The 20,533-nt window shown below is 38.1% G+C and overlaps 1 protein-coding gene across 2 annotated transcripts in view; it reads right to left on the reverse strand.

The window, feature by feature from the left end:
• LOC106809206 (twitchin-like) overlaps window positions 1–20,533 on the reverse strand; it is a 77,527-nt gene that overhangs the window by 43,445 nt on the left and 13,549 nt on the right. Inside the window, exons 19-47 of one of the 2 annotated variants that reach the window (XM_014812202.1) lie at window positions 17,198–17,302; window positions 15,786–15,812; window positions 13,247–13,441; window positions 12,672–12,811; window positions 12,153–12,300; window positions 11,667–11,791; window positions 11,314–11,491; window positions 10,796–10,935; window positions 10,387–10,534; window positions 9,957–10,061; window positions 9,519–9,716; window positions 9,021–9,160; window positions 8,479–8,626; window positions 8,221–8,325; window positions 7,740–7,940; window positions 7,281–7,470; window positions 6,959–7,062; window positions 6,547–6,651; window positions 6,058–6,249; window positions 5,479–5,766; window positions 5,239–5,343; window positions 4,389–4,580; window positions 3,551–3,835; window positions 2,939–3,090; window positions 2,441–2,585; window positions 1,854–2,038; window positions 1,318–1,462; window positions 1,090–1,194; window positions 327–524 (exon numbers count right to left, since the gene is read on the reverse strand). In XM_014812202.1, the coding sequence (XP_014667688.1) occupies window positions 327–524; window positions 1,090–1,194; window positions 1,318–1,462; window positions 1,854–2,038; window positions 2,441–2,585; window positions 2,939–3,090; window positions 3,551–3,835; window positions 4,389–4,580; window positions 5,239–5,343; window positions 5,479–5,766; window positions 6,058–6,249; window positions 6,547–6,651; window positions 6,959–7,062; window positions 7,281–7,470; window positions 7,740–7,940; window positions 8,221–8,325; window positions 8,479–8,626; window positions 9,021–9,160; window positions 9,519–9,716; window positions 9,957–10,061; window positions 10,387–10,534; window positions 10,796–10,935; window positions 11,314–11,491; window positions 11,667–11,791; window positions 12,153–12,300; window positions 12,672–12,811; window positions 13,247–13,441; window positions 15,786–15,812; window positions 17,198–17,302 (4,494 nt within the window). The remainder of the gene's footprint in view (window positions 1–326; window positions 525–1,089; window positions 1,195–1,317; window positions 1,463–1,853; window positions 2,039–2,440; window positions 2,586–2,938; window positions 3,091–3,550; window positions 3,836–4,388; window positions 4,581–5,238; window positions 5,344–5,478; window positions 5,767–6,057; window positions 6,250–6,546; window positions 6,652–6,958; window positions 7,063–7,280; window positions 7,471–7,739; window positions 7,941–8,220; window positions 8,326–8,478; window positions 8,627–9,020; window positions 9,161–9,518; window positions 9,717–9,956; window positions 10,062–10,386; window positions 10,535–10,795; window positions 10,936–11,313; window positions 11,492–11,666; window positions 11,792–12,152; window positions 12,301–12,671; window positions 12,812–13,246; window positions 13,442–15,785; window positions 15,813–17,197; window positions 17,303–20,533) is intronic. The other variant, XM_014812203.1, reaches the window with a different exon arrangement.

Here is a 20,533-nt window from a genome sequence, read left to right on the forward strand (position 1 = left end):
GTCTATATTTGAAGCATGATGCCTAGGTTAGCACTAAGCGGCGTGGTTCCACATGACTAGCTTACAGGACTTCTGACGAAGAAAGCCGCGTATGCCATGTTAGCACTCAATCACTAATTTCAACTTCTGTTAATGACAGCAGGAAGTTATTGAAATTCACTAAATTTTGAAATTCATAACTCATTATTGAAGTTATTGAACTTCTGCTAGTCTCTTCTGACCTTTGCTTTAATTTTTGCTCTCATATTTTATGATAATATTTTATTTGTCCTCTCGCAAGATGGACACACAGCGCCATGTCTCCATCTATTATTTAAGCTACGTACTGAAGTCGTTCGCTGCCTCGACGGGCCGGTGCATCTCGCATGGTTCGCTGAGACCCATCTTGTTCTCGGCGAACACGCGGTAGAGGTAGAGGAAGCCCTCGATGAGGTTGGGGATCTCCGCCGAGTACTGCTCCGGCGGCACAACGGCGACTCGTCGCCACGTCCTGCGGCTGTTGTCCTTGTCCTCGACGATGTAGCCTGATTATATAAGAAGGCGATATATAAGATTATATAAGATGATAAGATTATATAAGATTATTGAGAAGGAGATATATAAGATTATATAAGATTATTGAGAAGGCGAAACAGACACATTGTTAAATGTGGTGTGCCTTATGCCGTAATTTTAATAGTGTATGGTCACAAAAATTATGCGCTAGTTATATATTAATATATGTGCTAATTATATATAGTCTCCAAATTCCGAACGTCTTCAAAACAGAATGTCACCTTAAACTGGATGGCTTTTCAAGTCCTAACACCATCTGAGACATGTAAGATATGCCTGAAATATAGGCCCCCAAGCAATGGAACTTCACAGACAACTGAACGTAATGGACAGTCCCGAGGGTTACGGTCGGTATTGGGAGAGTTGATTCTATATTATATTGTTGATATTATATATTATACTGTTTTACCTGCTCATAATTATATATATATTACATGATTGTGAAGTTCTCACTTTGGAGATTAAACTCTGGTCGTTTAGTGGAGTACTGTCATTGCTTCAAAATTTTTGCTAAACATCACAAACGTGCCCTACCAGTGAGTTCAGTTCCACCATCATCCTCAGGTGGCTTCCAGTGCACAGTCATGCTTTCTGCCGAAACTTCCACCACCTTCAAGTCACGAGGTGGCAACGGAACATCTTAAACACAAAACAAAACACAAATTCACTTGCATGCTGTACACCTCATACGATCACAGCAAGTGAAAGACAAAAACACGACTCATCATATATAATCTCTAGTTTCGCAGCATCACTGCTCACCCATGACAAGCACTTCTATAGGAATGGCTTCTTCTCCAGCGAGATTCTTCAGATGTAGCCAGTAAGTTCCTTCGTCTTTTTTCTCCATCTTGTTTCGAATGATTGTTGCTACGTAACCAGCTCTCTCAGGATGAATATGATAGTGCTGTGACAATTTAAAATAATAGTACAGTTGCTTGATTATAATGCACAATTATTATTGTATGTAAAATTCTGTTAATTATTATTAACAAAAAACCAGCTCTCAAATTATAAAAGGCAACTCTAGAAAGTGGCTAACACTTGATCTCTGTCATGACACCCATTACAGCACATTCAGTGGTTATTAATATACAGTAAACTATATAACAAAAATATGAAAATGTGAAGTTCTTACCATCATTTGGTCAATTCAGCATGACAACCACTATGCTAGCAATAATACAATTTATCGGTGAATATAAAAACGATTTCATAAGCACTCGACCACTAAATGTAACACAAATCATATGCAATTAATCTGACTACAAGTAAATCTACTTTTATCAGTAGTTCACCTGATGGATGTTCGTCCTATGATCAGTGAACAGCTGGTGGTCTCGTCCTTTGGCAAGGTCCTTGAAGTTCCACGAAGCGGAAGGTTCCGGATCACCGAAGAAGGCAATGTCCAAGTGCAGAGTTCCTCCCTTCTCCACATACACTGGTTTCTTGTACTCGGCTCCCAGTGTATATTCTGGCTTTTCTATAAACAGAGAATTACGTGGAAATTTTTGCTTTAGCCAAAGAAGCTATGAGCTTCAAAAATAGCTATGTATGCATCTATTGAAGATACTGCTGTTAGAAACGACTGATGGATAGTGTCACATATGTATTCATGCTATACATAGTTAACATACAAATATGCTAATGTAAGTTTAATCACGATTAATTTATTTGAGATTTAAATTAGTTTAAGATCACAAAAAGGACTTAGATATAAACATGAGCTCACTCTAGCTTATTACTCAAGCTAACTGTCTAAGTAAGCAATATGTCTAACTAGTCTAATTCTTATTCAGAATTAGGGATGGGGTGCGGCCGACCAAACACGCGGTTTGACAAAAATAAGCCGAATAATGTCGAGCTGCTTGTTGCTGTCACGTACCAAATGGACATTTGCATAGTGTGGCCTCCTCAGTCTCTGCAGGGTAACCTAGACCATACTTGTTCTCAGCAAACACTCTGAAGTAGTATTCATTGCCCTCTGTCAGCTCTCTGACAGTAAACGTCGTCTCGTCCGTAGCTTCAACCTGAAACAGATGCATTTAGTTGATAAAAAATACACTCACACGAGTATGTACACTCACACTCACACTCATACTCACATGTACATGACATACTCACATGTACATGTACACTCACACTCACACGCAAGCAAGCATGTCCGTCCCACATCAACGATGGTGCCCCTCTCCCTAGCTACACAATTGAAAAACATGTAACCACGCACGCACGCACGCACGCGCGCGCGCGCGCGCGCACGCACGCACATATTTACACATTTACACTGCAGAAAGATTCACGCTGTTACTCATTGTACCTTTGTGTATCTAGTATGGTTTCAGAAAAAAAACTTAACAAGAGTGAATAGACCCATACTGACCGCCTCCCACTCTCCATCGGGATGGGTGCGCTTTTCGACGACGTACGACGTTATTGGGCTTCCTCCATTGTCTCTTGGTCTCTGCCACTTTAAGGTGACCGAGTCTTCCGTCACATCTGTGGGGTTCAGGTGTTCAGGCCTACCGGGTGCACCTACAGAACAAGTCACAAGTATTGTGTATTGTATGTTAAGTATTCAGGGAACATAATTATAATTATTGCCCAAGTTAAAGTGAAAAAAGGTTTTATATCTAGTGAGGAAGTAACCAAACAGTGACTTATATGCCCATGAAGATGCTGGTATGGTTCATTTTTATGATATTAACCTGTTAACGACGAGTTAACCTGTTATCCTAACACAAAACTATTAACCCTCCGTTTAAAACAAAATATTAATAACAAACTTTTACAGACAGCTTAAAACAGTTTACAGACTTACAGTAGTCCAGATTTACACACAGCTTAAAACAGTTTACAGACTTACAGTAGTGCAGATTTACAGACAGTTTAAAACAGTTTTAGTATTTAATTTTATACAGACTTTAGTATATTAGGAACCTCGAACAGTGGTGAATACGAGTACGAAAAAATTCTCATAAAATTGCCATCTCACCGAGAACAATGACATTGATCGACTTCTGGTCCCTGCCAAGGTCGTTCTTCAGTCGGATCTGGAAGACTCCCCCGTCGTCCTTCTGCACCCGAGGAATGCTCAAAACGGCAACGTTGTCGGGCGTAATCTCAGTTATCACGCCCTCATCCTCCGCCGTTACCATGTGCCCATTGATGATCCACGAGATTTCGGGAATCGGGAAGCCATCGAATGGCACCTCGATGACCAGGTCATCACCAGCCTCCACCGTGACCGTGTCGTTGTCGATGTACGCGGCAGGAGGCGCTAAAAGCCAAAACCATGATATTGTTGATATTTATTACGTAAAGATTTTTACGTAATTAAAAGATATTAAAAGATTTAAAAAGACATTAAAAAAAAAGATACGCAATTAGTGAAAAATGTTTACGTAAGCAATTTTATACGTAAAGATATTTATTGCATAAAGAACAACCATAATTATAACGTGAGAATTGACTTGATTGCAAGCATTAGCACATAAATAAATAGATGACAGATGGATAAGTACACATAGATTACCTACAGTATGAGAAACAGACAAAATTAAAAACAAAGGACACTATTATTAAACTATTATTATATCCAGCAGGAGGTACTAAAAGCCAAAACCATTATATCATTACAACGTGAGAATTGACTTGATTGCAAGCATTAGCACATAGATATCAGATGGATACGTACACATTGATATAAGCCTATAAGTTACACCTACAGTATAAAGAATAGACAAAATATAAAACAAAAGAAACGCTATTATTAGGCTCATAAATATTACGGTACGGAAAAGGAAGAACGAATCTACTGAATCTGTTATTACCTGGTGGTCTCTCAGCCCGCACTGGCTGCACGGTCTCGTTGGGTTCGCCCTTTCCCACCTCATTAACAGCCCTCACTTTGAAGAAATACTCTTCTCCCTCGATGAGATGCAACACAGTGAAGTTCATTGCTGTGCATTCACCAACGACTGTCCAGTCATCCTTGTCAATTCCAGAATACTCGACAATGTATCCTATTTGCATAAAAAAATGACGATGGTTAGTTGTATTTTGGCAGAAATAGTCGCATTAAATGAGAATGAGATTTTGCTGGGCTGAACTAACAAATTCCCAAGAAGAAACACAATCAAGAAATTACTTCAGTGTACTAGAAGTGATAACACTAGTATAGGAAGTATTATCTTAAACAGTAGTGTATCACCATGACAACCATGACAATACTGATCGATACATGTCAGAATATACAATAGTCTGAGATCATAGGCTTATCAATGCAGAATCAAAACCATTACGAAACAAAAAGTTCCCTTTAAAAAGCATCTATGTCGTTCGTATCACAAGCATATATTGACAAATAATGCAGATATAAATGTGAAAATCGTGGTTTTCGTTTGGAAGTTTCAATATCTTTTATCCCTTTTCATCAAATTACACCTGTAACACTGTACTGATTTCAGCTCTTCCTTACAGACTTGATTTGCTCCGGGCACAGTCATCAATTCATACACTAATAAATCACATGGTAGGTGTTTGTGATAGATATCGGCAGGGGTTAATATTGACAAATTTGAAAATTCCAAAATTTTTGTATGAAATTTTGTTTATTTAAAATTTAAAATGATTAATTATTGACAAACTTGGCATTATTAAGCCTTGATATCGGGTAGATACCTGTGATGGGACAACCACAGTCACTCTCCGGTTCCTTCCAGCGCAGTGTCATCCTGTCCTCTCTCACATCTGTAACTCGCAGGTCCTTCGGTGGTTTTGGCACATCTACGTTGTAACACAAACATTCATATAGCACCAGTCATTAGGCGAATTCATCGATGTTCGTCCGCCTCACACTCTGTCACAACTACTGTCAACGTGTATTCGTAGAAATTTGACGTGACCTGGTGAATCACTCACCTATGACCTTGACTTTGATCTGAGCATCTTTGGATCCAAGTTTGTTCATCAGTCTCAGGCTATATAGTCCCCCATCTTCCAACCTGGCATCTTCAACCTTTAGTCTGGCTACCTGCTCTGAGTTGTCGATTGTTGTCCTACCGTCTTCATTAATTGGATTGCCCTTGTGGAACCAGTCCACCTCAGGGTCAGGTTTCCCACTAAATGGCACCTCCAGATACAGGGTTTCTCCTCCTCGGATCGTGACCACGCCCATGTACTTAGCGTCAAGATAGCAGTCGGGAGCAGCTGTGAAAATAAAGATATATCGTGTATACATGTGCTCATGTAACACATACAAGCTCACACAGCTGCGCCACTGCAAAAACATACAATGCCTTAAAATCTCACAAGCATAGATACACACACGCACACACGCACGCATGCACACACATATTTATTTATTTATTTATTTATATGTAAAGATTAAATTAGCCAGGTAGCCAGGTTTAACCCTGATTAACATTGAATATTTAACTGATCTGACTCCGAACATGCTACATTACTGCATTAATTTTAACGACAATCATCGTCACATACCAGGTGGGCTATCAGCCTTAATTGGCTTAGTAGTCTCCAATGGATCACTGTCACCAATGTCATTTTTGGCTGTCACTCTAAAGTGATACTCTTGTCCTTCAGTGAGATTAGGCACCTTCATGTTGCAGCTGTCCGTGATACCAACCTCCTCCCAGTCATCCTTATCCACGCCAGCCTTCTCAACAAGGTAGCCTAAAGATTATCAGTGAAAAGAGATTTAGATTTGCGCTTTATAGGAAACAGGGGACGAGTCATAGTATAATAGGTAGTAGTAATAAGGCATCATAGTTGTAGTATAACAGGATGTTAATATAAAACGAGAACCAATCTTGACCTTTCCATCAGAATAAGAAGTTTCATAGTCCCCATAGTCTTTCATAGTAACCCTCACGAATCGAGTTCATAACATATATTTTTCTAGAGTATCTAATAGAGACTACATCACACTTAACAGAGATAAATATGACACGGTTATGAGCATATATTCACCAGTGACAGGGGCACCTCCATCATCCAGTGGTTCTTGCCAGCGAATCGTGATGCTGTCAGGCATGATATTTGTTGCCTTGAGGTTTGTTGGCATATCAGGTTTGTCTAATCCAAAGAAAGTAAAATGAAATGAGATATTTTAAGGAAGAAAGCGCACAGAAACTAGTCATCTTAATCTTAAAAAAAATTACATTCAAGCTGCGAAACCACAGGAGACATATTTTCGACATTATTCCCGCAATGTGTTTCTTCTGTTGCCGACATAACATAACATAAAACAGGACATAAAAGTAATATCATTTCATAAATGCCTCCCTAAGAGACACACTAGATGCAATCTACTATCTCAGTCTGAACAATTTAGCACATCGTGCCAATGTAATCTAAAATGAATGCATAAGCATTTGCTTACCGATAACCTTGACCCTAAGATGGCAATCCTTGGTACCAAGCTCGTTTGAGAGTTTCATAACATACGGTCCACTGTCATTTCTGTTGACGTTTGTCACAGTCAATCTGGCATGGAGAAAACATCAACTCTATGTACATTCATGTGGTCAAGCATTACTAAGTGGCAATAATTATCCTAAATATTATCATACATTTTTTGTATGTTGAACTATAAGGGAAATGAAAATATGTTATATTACATGAAAATTAAAAAATCAAAATGCGTGATGATACCATATGAAGAATTTTGACACCAAATGTCAAATATTGCAGTAGAATTTCACCTGGCTACAAAGTCAGTGTCATCCAAGTTCAATCGGTCATCCGAACCCATGGTTAGCGGCTTGCCATTATGGTTCCACCTGACAGTTGGGTCTGGTTTGCCAGAGAATGGTATCTCAACATCAAGAGTTTCTCCACCCTTGAGTGTGATTGTCCCTGCATACTTGGCATCCAAATCAAAGTCTGGTGGAGCTGTGGTAAGATATCTCTGCATTAATTTATCGGGCCTCATGATATTTGAAGGCAATAGCTTTATATATGACTAATACAGACCTAACACATACTCTACTTTTCTAATTTCAAATTTTCTATATAATTACTTAGTGTTGAATCCCTTTTCCATACCGAGAAAAAACGTTATTAGGAAACCATTAGGAAACCATTTTTTAGGTAATACTAATATATGAATGGCACATGAATTACAAGCTGAACAAACGTATCAATTTAGTAACAGAAAATACCTGGTGGTCTTTCGGCCTTAATTGGATGGTCTGTTGTGATAGGATCACTGTCGCCAATGTCATTTCTAGCTCTCACTCTGAAGTTATACTCATGTCCCTCTGTCAGGTTAGGAATCTTGCAATTAACAGTAAGATGGTCGACTACATCCACCTCTTCCCAGTTGTCCATATCGGAAATATCACATTTCTCAACAGCGTAGGCTGCAAGGAACAGTCAAGCATACGATTAAATCAACACGCATTAACGTATATATCATGAAACTTAAAATCTTTCATACAACCAAAACAGTAAATGTTTCTCAGAAAATAATCTTGATCCTACAACTACTTAAATGATATTCTCCCAGCAATGCACTGGTTTTGGAACTGAACTAGTATTGAATATTATACATATTTTGCATTAATATACATTTATAATAATTTCACGTGACAAGCTGATAACGCTGAATGGTATAGCGATTAATTAAAAGATGTTAATTACCAGAGATAGGGCTTCCACCATCCTCTTCAGGTTCCCTCCAGCGGATAACCATGCTGTCGGCCATGATGTTGGTGACCTTGAGGTCGCGGGGTGGCTTCGGATGATCTAAACACAGAGATGTAGTTTTAATATATCGTAACTGTAGTGTCATCGTGCACACCTTTACTAACACAATTTTCATTAAGAAGACAGACAAATAATGGGAAATTGCTATTAAGTCCTAGAATTTCAATCTACTAAAGTTAAAACTGCACGTGCCAATCACGGTAACTTTGATGTCGACATCCTTTGAGCCCAGGTCGTTCTTGAGTTTCAGGGTGTAGGTTCCAGAATCGTTACGTCGAACGTCTTCCACAGTGAGCTTAGCGACAGAATCGTCATCCTTCATGTGAGCTCGGAGGTCTTCCTGCAATCATTTAATCATGTATTCATTTAGGTAATTATTAGAATTGCATGGGTCTTAACAAAAAAAGCTACGAATTCTGTTCAATATAAAACACATTTGGTGACATTTCACAGTAATTAAGATAGAAATTTCAAAAATACTACAATCTATTTAATTTGTAACACAAAACTTGGATAAAACACTATTATATAAGAATATAAAACAAGCATACATTGTTAAGATCAATAGATGCAATTCACTTTTTAATTAAAAAAAAAATTCTGAATTTTTCTCAAGACGGAAATCCGTCTACAGACAGACAGTTAGCACCCATGGAATTGCCCATAATATTTAAACTTGAAGGTCATAACGAAACAATGAGAAACATGTATCACCAGAATAAACATGAACATACCTTGTATGGCTTGTTGTCATGGCACCATGCCACTGTTGGGTCTGGGTTACCAGAGTACGGGATGTCAATATTGAGAGTGTCTCCTCTCCTTAGGACAATCGGTTGCAGATATTTGGCATCCAGATCAACATCCGGTGGTGCTGCGTTACAGAAACACAAAATATTAATAATGAAAATAGATGTACAACAATATACAACACATACATAAAATTACTTTTCAGTAAAGCATTCAAGTATATGTATATGATTCGACCATAATTGAATGAAGCTGTACTCATTTAGTAATTTATTACAGTTATCAAGTATTTCTTAACCATTGTACTATATTGCAGCATTTATATCAACACATCAACCCATATAGGCTTTACATATAGACACATACAGGTAACATCACACAGCTCTCATATACACCCACGATGTCCTAAAACTATCTTAAAACGAATATATGTAAGGGTCACTGATAAGGCTTGGATTTCCACAGTAATGTTATAAACATACCAGGTGGCCTAGATGCCAGTGTTGCCTTCTCAGTGACAACATGTGGCCCCTCTCCAATGTCATTCCTAGCGGCAACTCTATAATGATACTTCGTACCCTCCACCAAGCCTGGTATCTTGCACGTCAATGTGGCTCCATCCACTACAGTGACCTGCTCCCACTTCTTTTTGTCCTCCAATGCCTTGTCAATGACATAGCCTGAAATAAAAATGAAACGATCACGAAAATCGTTATTATAAACTTTTCTCTAAACCATTACGATATCAATCGACACCTGTGCCCAAATTTATGTATTTCAAGGTAACTCAATATTCGTGAACAATGAGCCCGAACATGCAAACTAAAGATGCTGAGACAATTTAACGAATACGGTTTACCCGTATATAATTCATTATATCTGGTAATTATAATAACTAATAAACTAGCTATCAACTGTACCAGTAACAGGGCTTCCACCATCCTCTTCCGGCTCGCGCCAACGGATAACCATGCTGTCAGCCAAGACATTGACCACCTTGAGATCGCGAGGTGCTAGTGGGTGATCTGTATGATTAATGAGTGACCAAGCATAAACGAAAAAAAAAGATGTCTCAATAAACAGTGCAGAACCGTTGTCCGACTGCAAACTATTTGTTAACAATACAGATACATACTGCGCATTTACATAATACAGATACATAAGTGTCGTATATACATACGTATGTAAATTTTTCAAATAATATCTTTATAATTACATCTAGTTTTACACTGTATCATATACTAGCATTAAAAATATTATTAATAATTCAGCATGGTAGCTAAGAGCACAAAAATATAATATCAATGACTTTTTATAGAAACAATGTTTACTTTTCTCTCGGCTGCATACCTATGACAGTAACTTTGATGTCAACGTCCTTTCTTCCCAAGTCATTCTTCAGTCTTAGTTTGTAGCTTCCCATGTCATCCCGCCGGACCTCCTTCACAGTGAGCTTGGCGATCGAATGCTCATTTTCCATGAATGTTTCACGATCCTTCTAAACATTGCCAAGATATCGGGGATGGTCGCGCTGGGATTTCATGTACATTCACATACATTTACCACAGACATGTGAACATGCTGTTTGTCGCCCAATCAGTACACAACTGTAGCTTGTTGACATACGATGGATTTTCGGCATTATTTTCATCAACACCACACAATTTATTTATGTATGTATGTATTGTATGTATAAATATAACATATATTATAATTAATTTATTTTTCTATATAGAATGTGGAATTTCTTTTGACTCACCTTGAATGGTTGGTTGTTAAACATCCACTCGACCGACGGCGGCGGATTACCAGTGTAAGGAATGACAATATTCAGCGTTTCTCCTCCTCTCAGGACAATAGGTTCCAAATACTTGGCGTCAAGATCAACATCAGGAGGTGCTGCAAGAGGAACGGTTACTTTTAATAGCTGAGACCTCACATAGCAGCACACTCAAACACATAACGAGGTTGGCTGGTAATCGTACGTCAACAACAGCAGGTATTTGAACTAATTGAAATTATCCAACAATATTTATCCAAAATACTACGTTATTTTCGTTCAATCAACCACGGCTGCTAGTGTGCTTAAACTTGTGTGAGATTGTAGGAATCGTTCAAACAAGAACTGCTGCTAGTGTGTTTAAACTTGTGTTAGATTGTAGGAATTGCTCAAAGAAGAACTGCCATTAATGTTTAAACTTGTGTTAGATTGTAAGAATCGTTCAAACAAGAACTGCTGCTAGTGTGTTTAAACTTGTGTTAGATGTAGATTGTTACCTGGGCGCCTCTCAGCCTTGATGGCCTTCTTTGTCTGAAGAGGAACACTGGTGCCAATGCGGTTCAGAGCACAGACTCTGAAGTGGTAGTCGTGTCCCTCGTGCAGGTCTGGCACAATGTGGTTAGTTGCATCAGCCGGCAGGTTGCCAACATTTTGCCACGACCCATCTGCCTGATCCTGTGCATACGAAGCAGTTGATATAGCTCGAGTAGCTGACAAGGAATAACAGTCCGATCGATACAGATAATTAAAATGGATACACACAGCGATGTGTGTGTGTGTGTGTGTGTGTGTGTGTGTGTGTGTGTGTGTGTGTGTGTGTGCGTGTTTAAGTGCGTGTGTGCGTGGTTACCTGTTTTTCAATCGTGTAGCCAAGGAGCGGGGCACCATTGCAATCGTCTGGTGCCTTCCAGCTCAGTGTCATCTGGTCTTCACGAACATCAGTGACCTTTAGGTCACGTGGTGGGTTTGGCTTATCTATAATGTACAGATGACAGTTACCATTATACTTATAGCGATAATAAAAAACGCATGAATGACTATAAGTAATAAACTTGCACGCACTAGCATGCATATATGGATATGATAACAACATTTTAAAACACCTTGAATAGTAATTTCCATTCCTAGGGGATGTTAATAATTTTACAAATGACAACATTTAATAAATTTGTTGGCCCGTATCTCTTTTGCTATTCCTTTTAAAGGAGAACTTAGCAGATACTGCATGATAAAGATTTCATAAAGCACATATGTTATGCTATTTCTTCTAAATTGATGTTTATTCATAATTATTATGTTAATTTTATTTCATGTATTGTGATTAACGTATACTTGCCTACAACATTGACAGGTATTTCAGCCGTATCTTCTCCTAGCTCGTTCTTAAGGGTCACGGCATACTTGCCCAGGTCTCCTCTTTCTGTCTCGGGGATAGTGAGCACTGTCTTGTCCTCTTCTGTTACCATCTTCACCCTATTGCTTGCCTAAAGGACCAATAAAACGTACGTTTGATGTCATGGCAGGAAATAGGTGAGATTGGCATTGACTAGAGAGAGCTTTGTCATATATTTCTCAATAAAGCACACAACATAGAAACCTTCAGTGCAGACTGTTGCAAACTGTTAAATATTAGTGGCTTCGTGACCGATTGCATAATCTGTTACAATCAATAGACACACATACACTGTGTACATGCACATAAACAAATAACAACCTATCAAGTTTATCACAGCGATATTCTAGAATTAGTCTAGTGGCAGAATTATTAAATACGGGACTCAGTTATAGGGAAAAATGATTGCTTGTGTTGAATACTCCAAAGTTTAATGAACCTTTAATTACGAATTTAACGTACCTTAATTGGTTTGCCATCCTTTTTCCAGACAACATCAGGCATGGGGTTAGCACTGAAGGGAATCTCCAGTTCTAGCTGTTCTCCTGCGCATACCTCCACTCCGTCCTTGTATTGGTTCAGCAGCTCAATCTTCGGCGGTACTAATCAACAAAAGTCAGCCGTGACGTAGAGAGAATTCACAGTGATACAACCTTACCGACACTTTTTGTGCATCTATGTACACATCTGCCCTCCTTTACTATTACTAGCACTTGTCACTTAATGTCAGGGCATATAGCTACAGAAAGATTACAACTTTTTTTAGATTCCAACTTTAACACTCACACTCTAATTGAAAGTGCATCTATAAGAGTGTTTCTACCGTTATGTTTATCCACTCGCCATTAGCAGCACGTTTACAGCTCTCTGTCTTGCTGTCTGTCTGTCGATCATTTGGTTGGTCTGTCTGTCTGCCTGTCTGCCTGTCTGTCTGTCTGCCTGTCTGCCTGTCTGTCTGTCTGTCTGTCTGCCTGCCTGCCCATCTGTCCACCCATCTGATTTGTCTGCCTGTCTACATGTCAACACAGCATACATACTTTTTGGGCGCTTGCATTTGACCGGTTTCTCTGTCATCAGTGGCTCACTGGGTCCAATCTTATTAGTAGCAAAGATGCGGAAGTGATACTCATCTCCCTCAATCAGGTTCAGCACAGTGAATTTCAGAGATTTCGTTGCAGACACCTTCACCCACACTTTCGGCTCTTTGATGTTGTTCTTTTCAATGATATAGCCTACGAATGAACAAAACATGCTTACGAACGTGTACCGTGAAAATGCGCGATCTGTGTTTCAGCATCATTTACTCAATGACACACAGTCTGTGCATTTGAAGGAACCAACATTGTAGTTTAAGCTAGGTTAGTTTAATCTTTGCATAGATCACTGCTACATCCAGCTGATAAATATTTTATACAGATATACACATATACACACGTGGAAAAACTATTAAATAAAAAACAGCGAAGGTTCTATGTTTGTCTACCTGCACGATTCTACTTCTATATCCAGTGTCTTATATATAAACGTTTTTATGTTATGTAAAGCTTGTTACCAAATTTATGGACAAATATATTTCCAACGTTTGGCAACTATGAACAATAGGAACAGTTAGCAGCAGATCTAGAATTTCTGTGAGAGAAAGCACAATATCTCGTCTATCAAAATATTGTTACTGGTGGTGCATATAAATTAGATATAAATGATTACCATTTGATTGGTATGCGCTAAGTTTTATAATAATAATGTTAACAGTAATGGTTGTCTGTCTGCATCTCACTGCTTATATATATATATGCGATCAACACTTTTATTTTATTCTTTAATTTTTTTTTTCTTACTTTATTTTTTTTTGGTCATGCAATTCTTATTTGTTAATTTTTCTTTTTTTACGCCCACCGGAAACCGTTGAGTAATTGTCAAGAATGACAGATCGACATAACCATATAGATAGATAGATAGATGCGGCGTGGGAGCAGCAAAATCAAGCACCAGTACTGCTTCCCTATGAAATTAATCTGCTCCTAACTATAACAACTCTACAACATTGAAAACCCACACACTCATATACACAGTTCAAATGTAGCATCACACATGTTATACTGTAAAACAGTTAAAAACAAACATGCCAAAATAAATATAATAAGAAATAAGAAAAACAACAAAAAACAACAAAAGATTCCAAAAGAAACTGCATGTGCACGGTAAAACATGTACAGAAAATTACGGTAATGAAAACATACAGAAAAATATAGAAACGGGCACGAACGATCGACCAACGATCACAATAATAATAATTATTCACAGTAGAGAATATTAGCCATCACACCTCTTATTGATATAAATTAGAATCAGAATCAGAAACGGAAACAGGCAACCTGTTCAGAAAATAGTGAAGAAACTCCTGATTAGCAATTCAATCAAGACACACACACCATAAAATAGGTAGATTTCAAGACAAGGAAAGGAGTAGAGATTCAGGTTCTAAATTTATCAAATCACACCTATAGTATTTTGGCTTCAGTGGTTTTTGGGAGGTTTGGGGTTCATGACAGAACTTGCAATCAGCCAAAAAAGGATATAAATAAATAAAATCAAGATAAAAAATTTGCATAATAAAATAAAAAACGAATAAAAGCAAAAATCATCAATATAAATAAAATATTGTTTTACCACTGCAAAAATTACTGTACGTGGCACACTGCTATAATATATTATACCACCATCAAAAATAAGCAATATCATTACCAGTCCACAAAACACAGCTTTGTTTAAAATTTCACTGCAAAATCTAGTGTAAAAATACAAATGAAATAAATGACACCTGTTGGGGGCTTCAAGGTTATAATGACTTTATATTAAATTAAAGATGACAACTGGAGATATGATATGCCCAAGTTTGCAATAACAGCAACTGAGACATTGCCTCTAGTTGCTTCATAATGGTCATTATGGGCCCTTGCTAAAAAGTATTATCAGTAATGAAGATACGCATATAAAAAACTGCGTAAAAAAAAAAAAATCTGCTTAAAATTTTAACTTAAACCTGCTTAAATTCTAAAAACCTTTAACAGTGTGCCAAAATAAAGACATAGAATAGTACACGTTCAGCGCATTTTCTGGAAATCTATAGCCAAATGACTTTTCCTTGAACTATATAAGGAATAAACTTGAAACTATGAAAGACGTGAGAAAATGCAAAGAATCGACTGCACAACAATGCAGATATTATCGAATTTCGCAAAAAATGGCAGGATATTCTTCCACCTCAAACACGCATTTTCTCCTGTATATGTTTGCGGGACCGCAATAATGTTGGTGTAATCACGACATGATTATAAATGACAAAATATTAATGAAACATTCCATGTATATGAACATTTTATGCTGTCCAGGTCAACAGCACATGCATCATACGAAGCAAGAAGCCTTCGCAGAGCAAAGCAAAATTCACACACACACACACAGAAGCGCCAAAGTATAGAGTCAGGAGTGCCGCAGTAAAAAGTTTAGCACATTCTGGTCAGCTCTGGATAAAGACATTGTTTTTTACCCGCCAGCAGTCATCCTATACCTCACCTTCAATGGCCGGAATGATTCTTTCGCCTAAAAAGTCACCACAGCATTTCACAACACAATAACATATTATTCATAATACTCTGCCCGTACCCCACATTGCATCACCGCGCATGCCTACGGGTATGTGCTGACACTGTCATCGTGAGAAGGGAGATGTGATTTTTGATAATATGATACTTGTGTGTTGATTGTAATCTAATTGTAATGTAATAAATCTTATACAGGGGTATTCTGATAAGTGAGTAAGTACATAACGTCTATCATTTGTCATGATTGGGAAATATAATGAGTGTCTCCTAATTCTCTGTAAGTCAAGTAAGTCAATATAACATGTGATCTGTGAATGATTGGAGCCAATTCAATGTTTTCAACCAATATGTCAATAGAGATGCAGTGGAATGTATTTTCTGTGCTTTACCATCAAGTATATTTGATTAGCATAACTGAATGTGTTCAGAGTTCAGTACCTTTATCACTGACTGAATATTAATTTCTCATTTCAGATTGTCTGTAGTAAGAAGCTTCAGCTAGTACATGGCCTTTTTCATGGTTAACATGCATGTCATAATCTCGTGATCGAATGCTTAATTTCTTAAATTAGTCATGCGTGTCCCTTTCGTATTTTGATAAGATTTTGTCAGGATACCATAATAGCATGTGAAAAATTGACCAATTTTTAGGCCTTGATGGCCTAGTTAAAACCATCTTGACAAATATTGATGTGCACTGTGAGGTTGGTACAGGTATATGAAATAGACTATATACTAATCTATAAGTTTAAATAATAAACTCGAATAGATCACAAAGAACTATATGCAAGTTTATTATTTAGGTTTACACAGACTATATTAAAGACGCAGTATACGGGTAATAAAAGTTACCAAGTTAGCAACAGCTACACTTACAGTTTAAGTTTTTATGTATAGTAGAGTTTCACACTGCAATTACGGAACTCATGCTTCTATACCAAAAGATCATCAAAACAGAACAACGGACACAAAAACCTCTAGAATAAACACTACGTTTTAATGTAAAAGCAAATTATAGATTTTCTTCCAATTTACTTTTACATCGATAGATCACACATGGGCTATACAGTGATAACCTTGTGTTTCCACCACTCTGAGACCGATGTGCAGTAACTAACAACATATTGCGAAATATAACAGCTAAAATGAAATCTCATATTAAAACATGGAATGAAAATGTTTAACATTTCAAAGCATTCAATCATGATCATTTCTTGATTCTTCGCAATTATCACATATAATCTTAACAAATAAAAACAGATGAGAAACGGCAGTAACAGATGGGCACGGAAATAAAATGAGGACGAAGTGGCAGAGGAAGCGCGAAGAGAGAGGAAGGTGAAAATAAACACATGGCCAACGATGGCTGCATGACTGTGTTACCTGTGATGTCAGTTCCTCCATCATCAACTGGAGGTTCCCAAGAGATTGTAACGTTGTCAGCCTGCACGTCTAGAATTTGCAAGTTCCTTGGCTTCTTGGGCACATCTGTAACATACGTATTCATTATTAGTCCCCAAATCTTATAACTGTAAGCATAACAACATAAAAAGATTAGCACTCGATTAGCATGGCTAATAATGTTTGCTATAAATTCCGGAGGGTTACTGGATTCTGTCCTGATAAAATGACAAACATCATTGCATAGTTAAACATCGTAAAACATAGCAAAACATGATAAACATCATTGCATAGTTAAACATCGTAAAACATAGCAAAACATGATAAACATCATTGCATAGTTAAACATCGTAAAACATTATAGATCAGGATGCAGCAAGCAAACAAATGTAATGTTTGCTCTAGATGATTATGTCACACAGACTTTCAATTCGGGCTGAAAAATTCCTAAAAATATGATTTATTCTTCAGTTTTTGTTTTAAAGCTGTAACTAAAAAGTGTAAATAAGTGACCCCCCCCCACATCTTATGTGTGCTGAATGTTGGTATAAGTCTGAAGTGTGGCTAATCGTATTCAGTATCCTGCTTGATACATATTAGCTACCAAGGTACATAGGGCAGATGAGTCTAACTACATGTGTTATCCTATATTGATGTTTTAATATATTTGCTGCCAGGTGAGTCAGGCAGTACAGAAGTCCATTGTGCGTGAAAGATTCAGGGCGCGGGGGGCGCGGGCGCGGCGGCCCGGCCCGGCGGGGCGCGGGCCGGCCGGGCGGGGCGGCCGGGCGCGGCGCGGGCCGGCGCGCGCGCCCCGGGCGGCCGGGGGGCAGAGCGCGACAATGGGAGAGGTACACAATAAAGATAAGATGACATGGACAGAGAGACGATGTCTTAATGTCATGTCATCGGTAAATAGGCTAATCCATAGTTATCGAGTCCTTGTAGTAACTTTTTCTAAAATGTAGTTTGGTCATATTTTGTTCATGTTTACTCAATACAGTTATGTAGACGTACACTAATGCATTTGGACATCAATTCATGTTTCTACCGATAACACTTTTTGTTTTATGGTGACTTAATGATTGAATGATTAGAATTTGTGCATAATCCAAGTGAAATACTGCTGTATATAATGACTGGCATTATCGTTAAAAATGTTACTTGAAGACACGCTGTGACATTAAACATAATAAGATAACATACAATAACTATTGCAGTCCTTTCTCGTATCCAAGATAATTATGCATGTTAAGATGATAGGTTACACTGCAACATCATATATGCAGGACTCTGCCAGCTAACAAGCTAAAGTGGATATGGCATGAATAACACCTACACTTATTTGATCTACATGATTTGATTGTTTTTAATTAACTGACAGAACATTTTCGTATTGCGTAATGCAATAAGCGTCTAATGACAACATGAAACTGTTATTGAGAATCTAATTCTTTGCTTATATCTGTTTGACACATTACAGACAAACCAGAAGCACCTAAAGAGGTGAGAGCACGTGACGTGAGCGTCTCATGAGGCCGTAGCTGGAGTGGGATAACGAGCCGATGATGGTGGAGTTGAGATCTGGACTTTGTTGTTGAGATCTGTGATGAGAGGAAGCACCTGGCCAGGTAAGGTGATCAGTGCTTCCACTGCAGGTAAGTGATCAGTGCTTACTGGCAGGTAAGTGATCAGTGCTTCACCTGGCAGGTAAGTGATCAGTGCTTCACCTGGCAGGTAAGTGATCAGTGCTTCACCTGGCAGGTAAGTGGCTGGTGGGGCTTCAATCGCTTGCCATAATAATTTCTCTCACATTATTACAAATTGTAATTATGTGTCGTGACTAAAAATGTCAAACTTTAACTCTTATTGACTATTTTTTCTATTTTTTATTAACTCTATTCTTATATTAATTCTATCATTTTTCTTAATGATGTTATTTCAGGTGGAAAAAGGTGGCCAAAACAAAGGACAAGAGCGTTACAGTGCCTAACCTCAAAGAAGACCAGAGTACAAGGTCCAGAGTCTCTGCAGAGAATGAAGTGGAACGCGTTCCAGCCAAGATGTTACCAAATCATTTATTGCCAGGATAAACATGTAAGCATGATTTATAATTTGGCCGTATTACAGAACTCTTACAGTTTAGAAAGAAGACAATTAAGATATAATAATTTCTTTTCGTGAATTGCAATCGTAGAGAGGTGCTTTACAATAACGCAGTAAGTTTATAAATTATTTTTCCATCTGGTCATACCATTATTCAACCTATACTATAGGTATAATGGTCATTGCTGTTTATTTAGCGCTTCCACTACAAAGAAACTGTGATCCAGTACTGTACTCTTCTAAATAGTATGCTTGATCATACGTTATTCATAAGTATTGTTTTCTTCATGAAATCTCTGTGTTTACTACTTCAACTTATGAGTGCACCTGAACTGAGATTGGAGACAAATACAAGGATGGCTTAATGTAAAGGCGGACAGAGCCTATCAGAGTTAGAGATCGGCCATACAGAGCCATACCTGGCACCTAAGTCACCTGGCTGTTCAATGGCAAGCCAATCAAGGATCACAAGAAACAAATGTAATGTTTTGGCTAGATTAAGTTATGTGGCTAAAACTCACATTGACAGTCAAGACCTAGGTTTGCAGGCACTTCGTTAGACTGTTCACTTGTCGAGAACTGTATTTAAACCTTTTGCGAAAATGCTGTTATAAACTTGTACAGAGCAGTCAGGCGACTAGCAGGCTTAATGCATAGTGGGTGAAAAATGTATAAAGCCTACCCTTTGGCCTGTATGTTTTATAACCTACGCAGCTGTATAGCAAAACTGTCCTCCTGTATGCTTATTGCAGTTCCTCTTGATTTCAGTCCCAGTATTTGTAGCATCTGGTGACACACAAGATATCTAGACAAGGTCATATCAAGCAGCCCATTAATGTATGGCAATATATTTTGCAGTGTAGACCCTGATAGTAAAAACGGAGTCAGCACAACTGAGTTAAGTCTACTTTTGTGACGTTCATACACATTAATGTTTTCATGTATTGCTGGCAGGTGAGTCAGGCAGTAGAAGTCATCGTGACCGTGAAAGATTCCACCAGGGCCGACGACAAGGGAGAGTCACCAATAAAGATTAAGAATGACATGGAGAGGAGACGATGTCTGTTAATGTCAATGTCATCGGTAAGTTACTAAAGCACATTGATGTTGACTCCTTGCTTATATACGAGTGTGTTTGTAATCTTAAACAACTAGTTTGTCATACATTGTCGTTGTTCCTACACCAATGTATAGAATATTATTCTATTTAAA

The sequence above is a fragment of the Priapulus caudatus genome, unplaced genomic scaffold (assembly GCF_000485595.1).
Source record: "Priapulus caudatus unplaced genomic scaffold, Priapulus_caudatus-5.0.1 Scaffold337, whole genome shotgun sequence".
NCBI classification, from domain to species: Eukaryota; Metazoa; Priapulida; class Priapulimorpha; order Priapulimorphida; family Priapulidae; genus Priapulus; species Priapulus caudatus.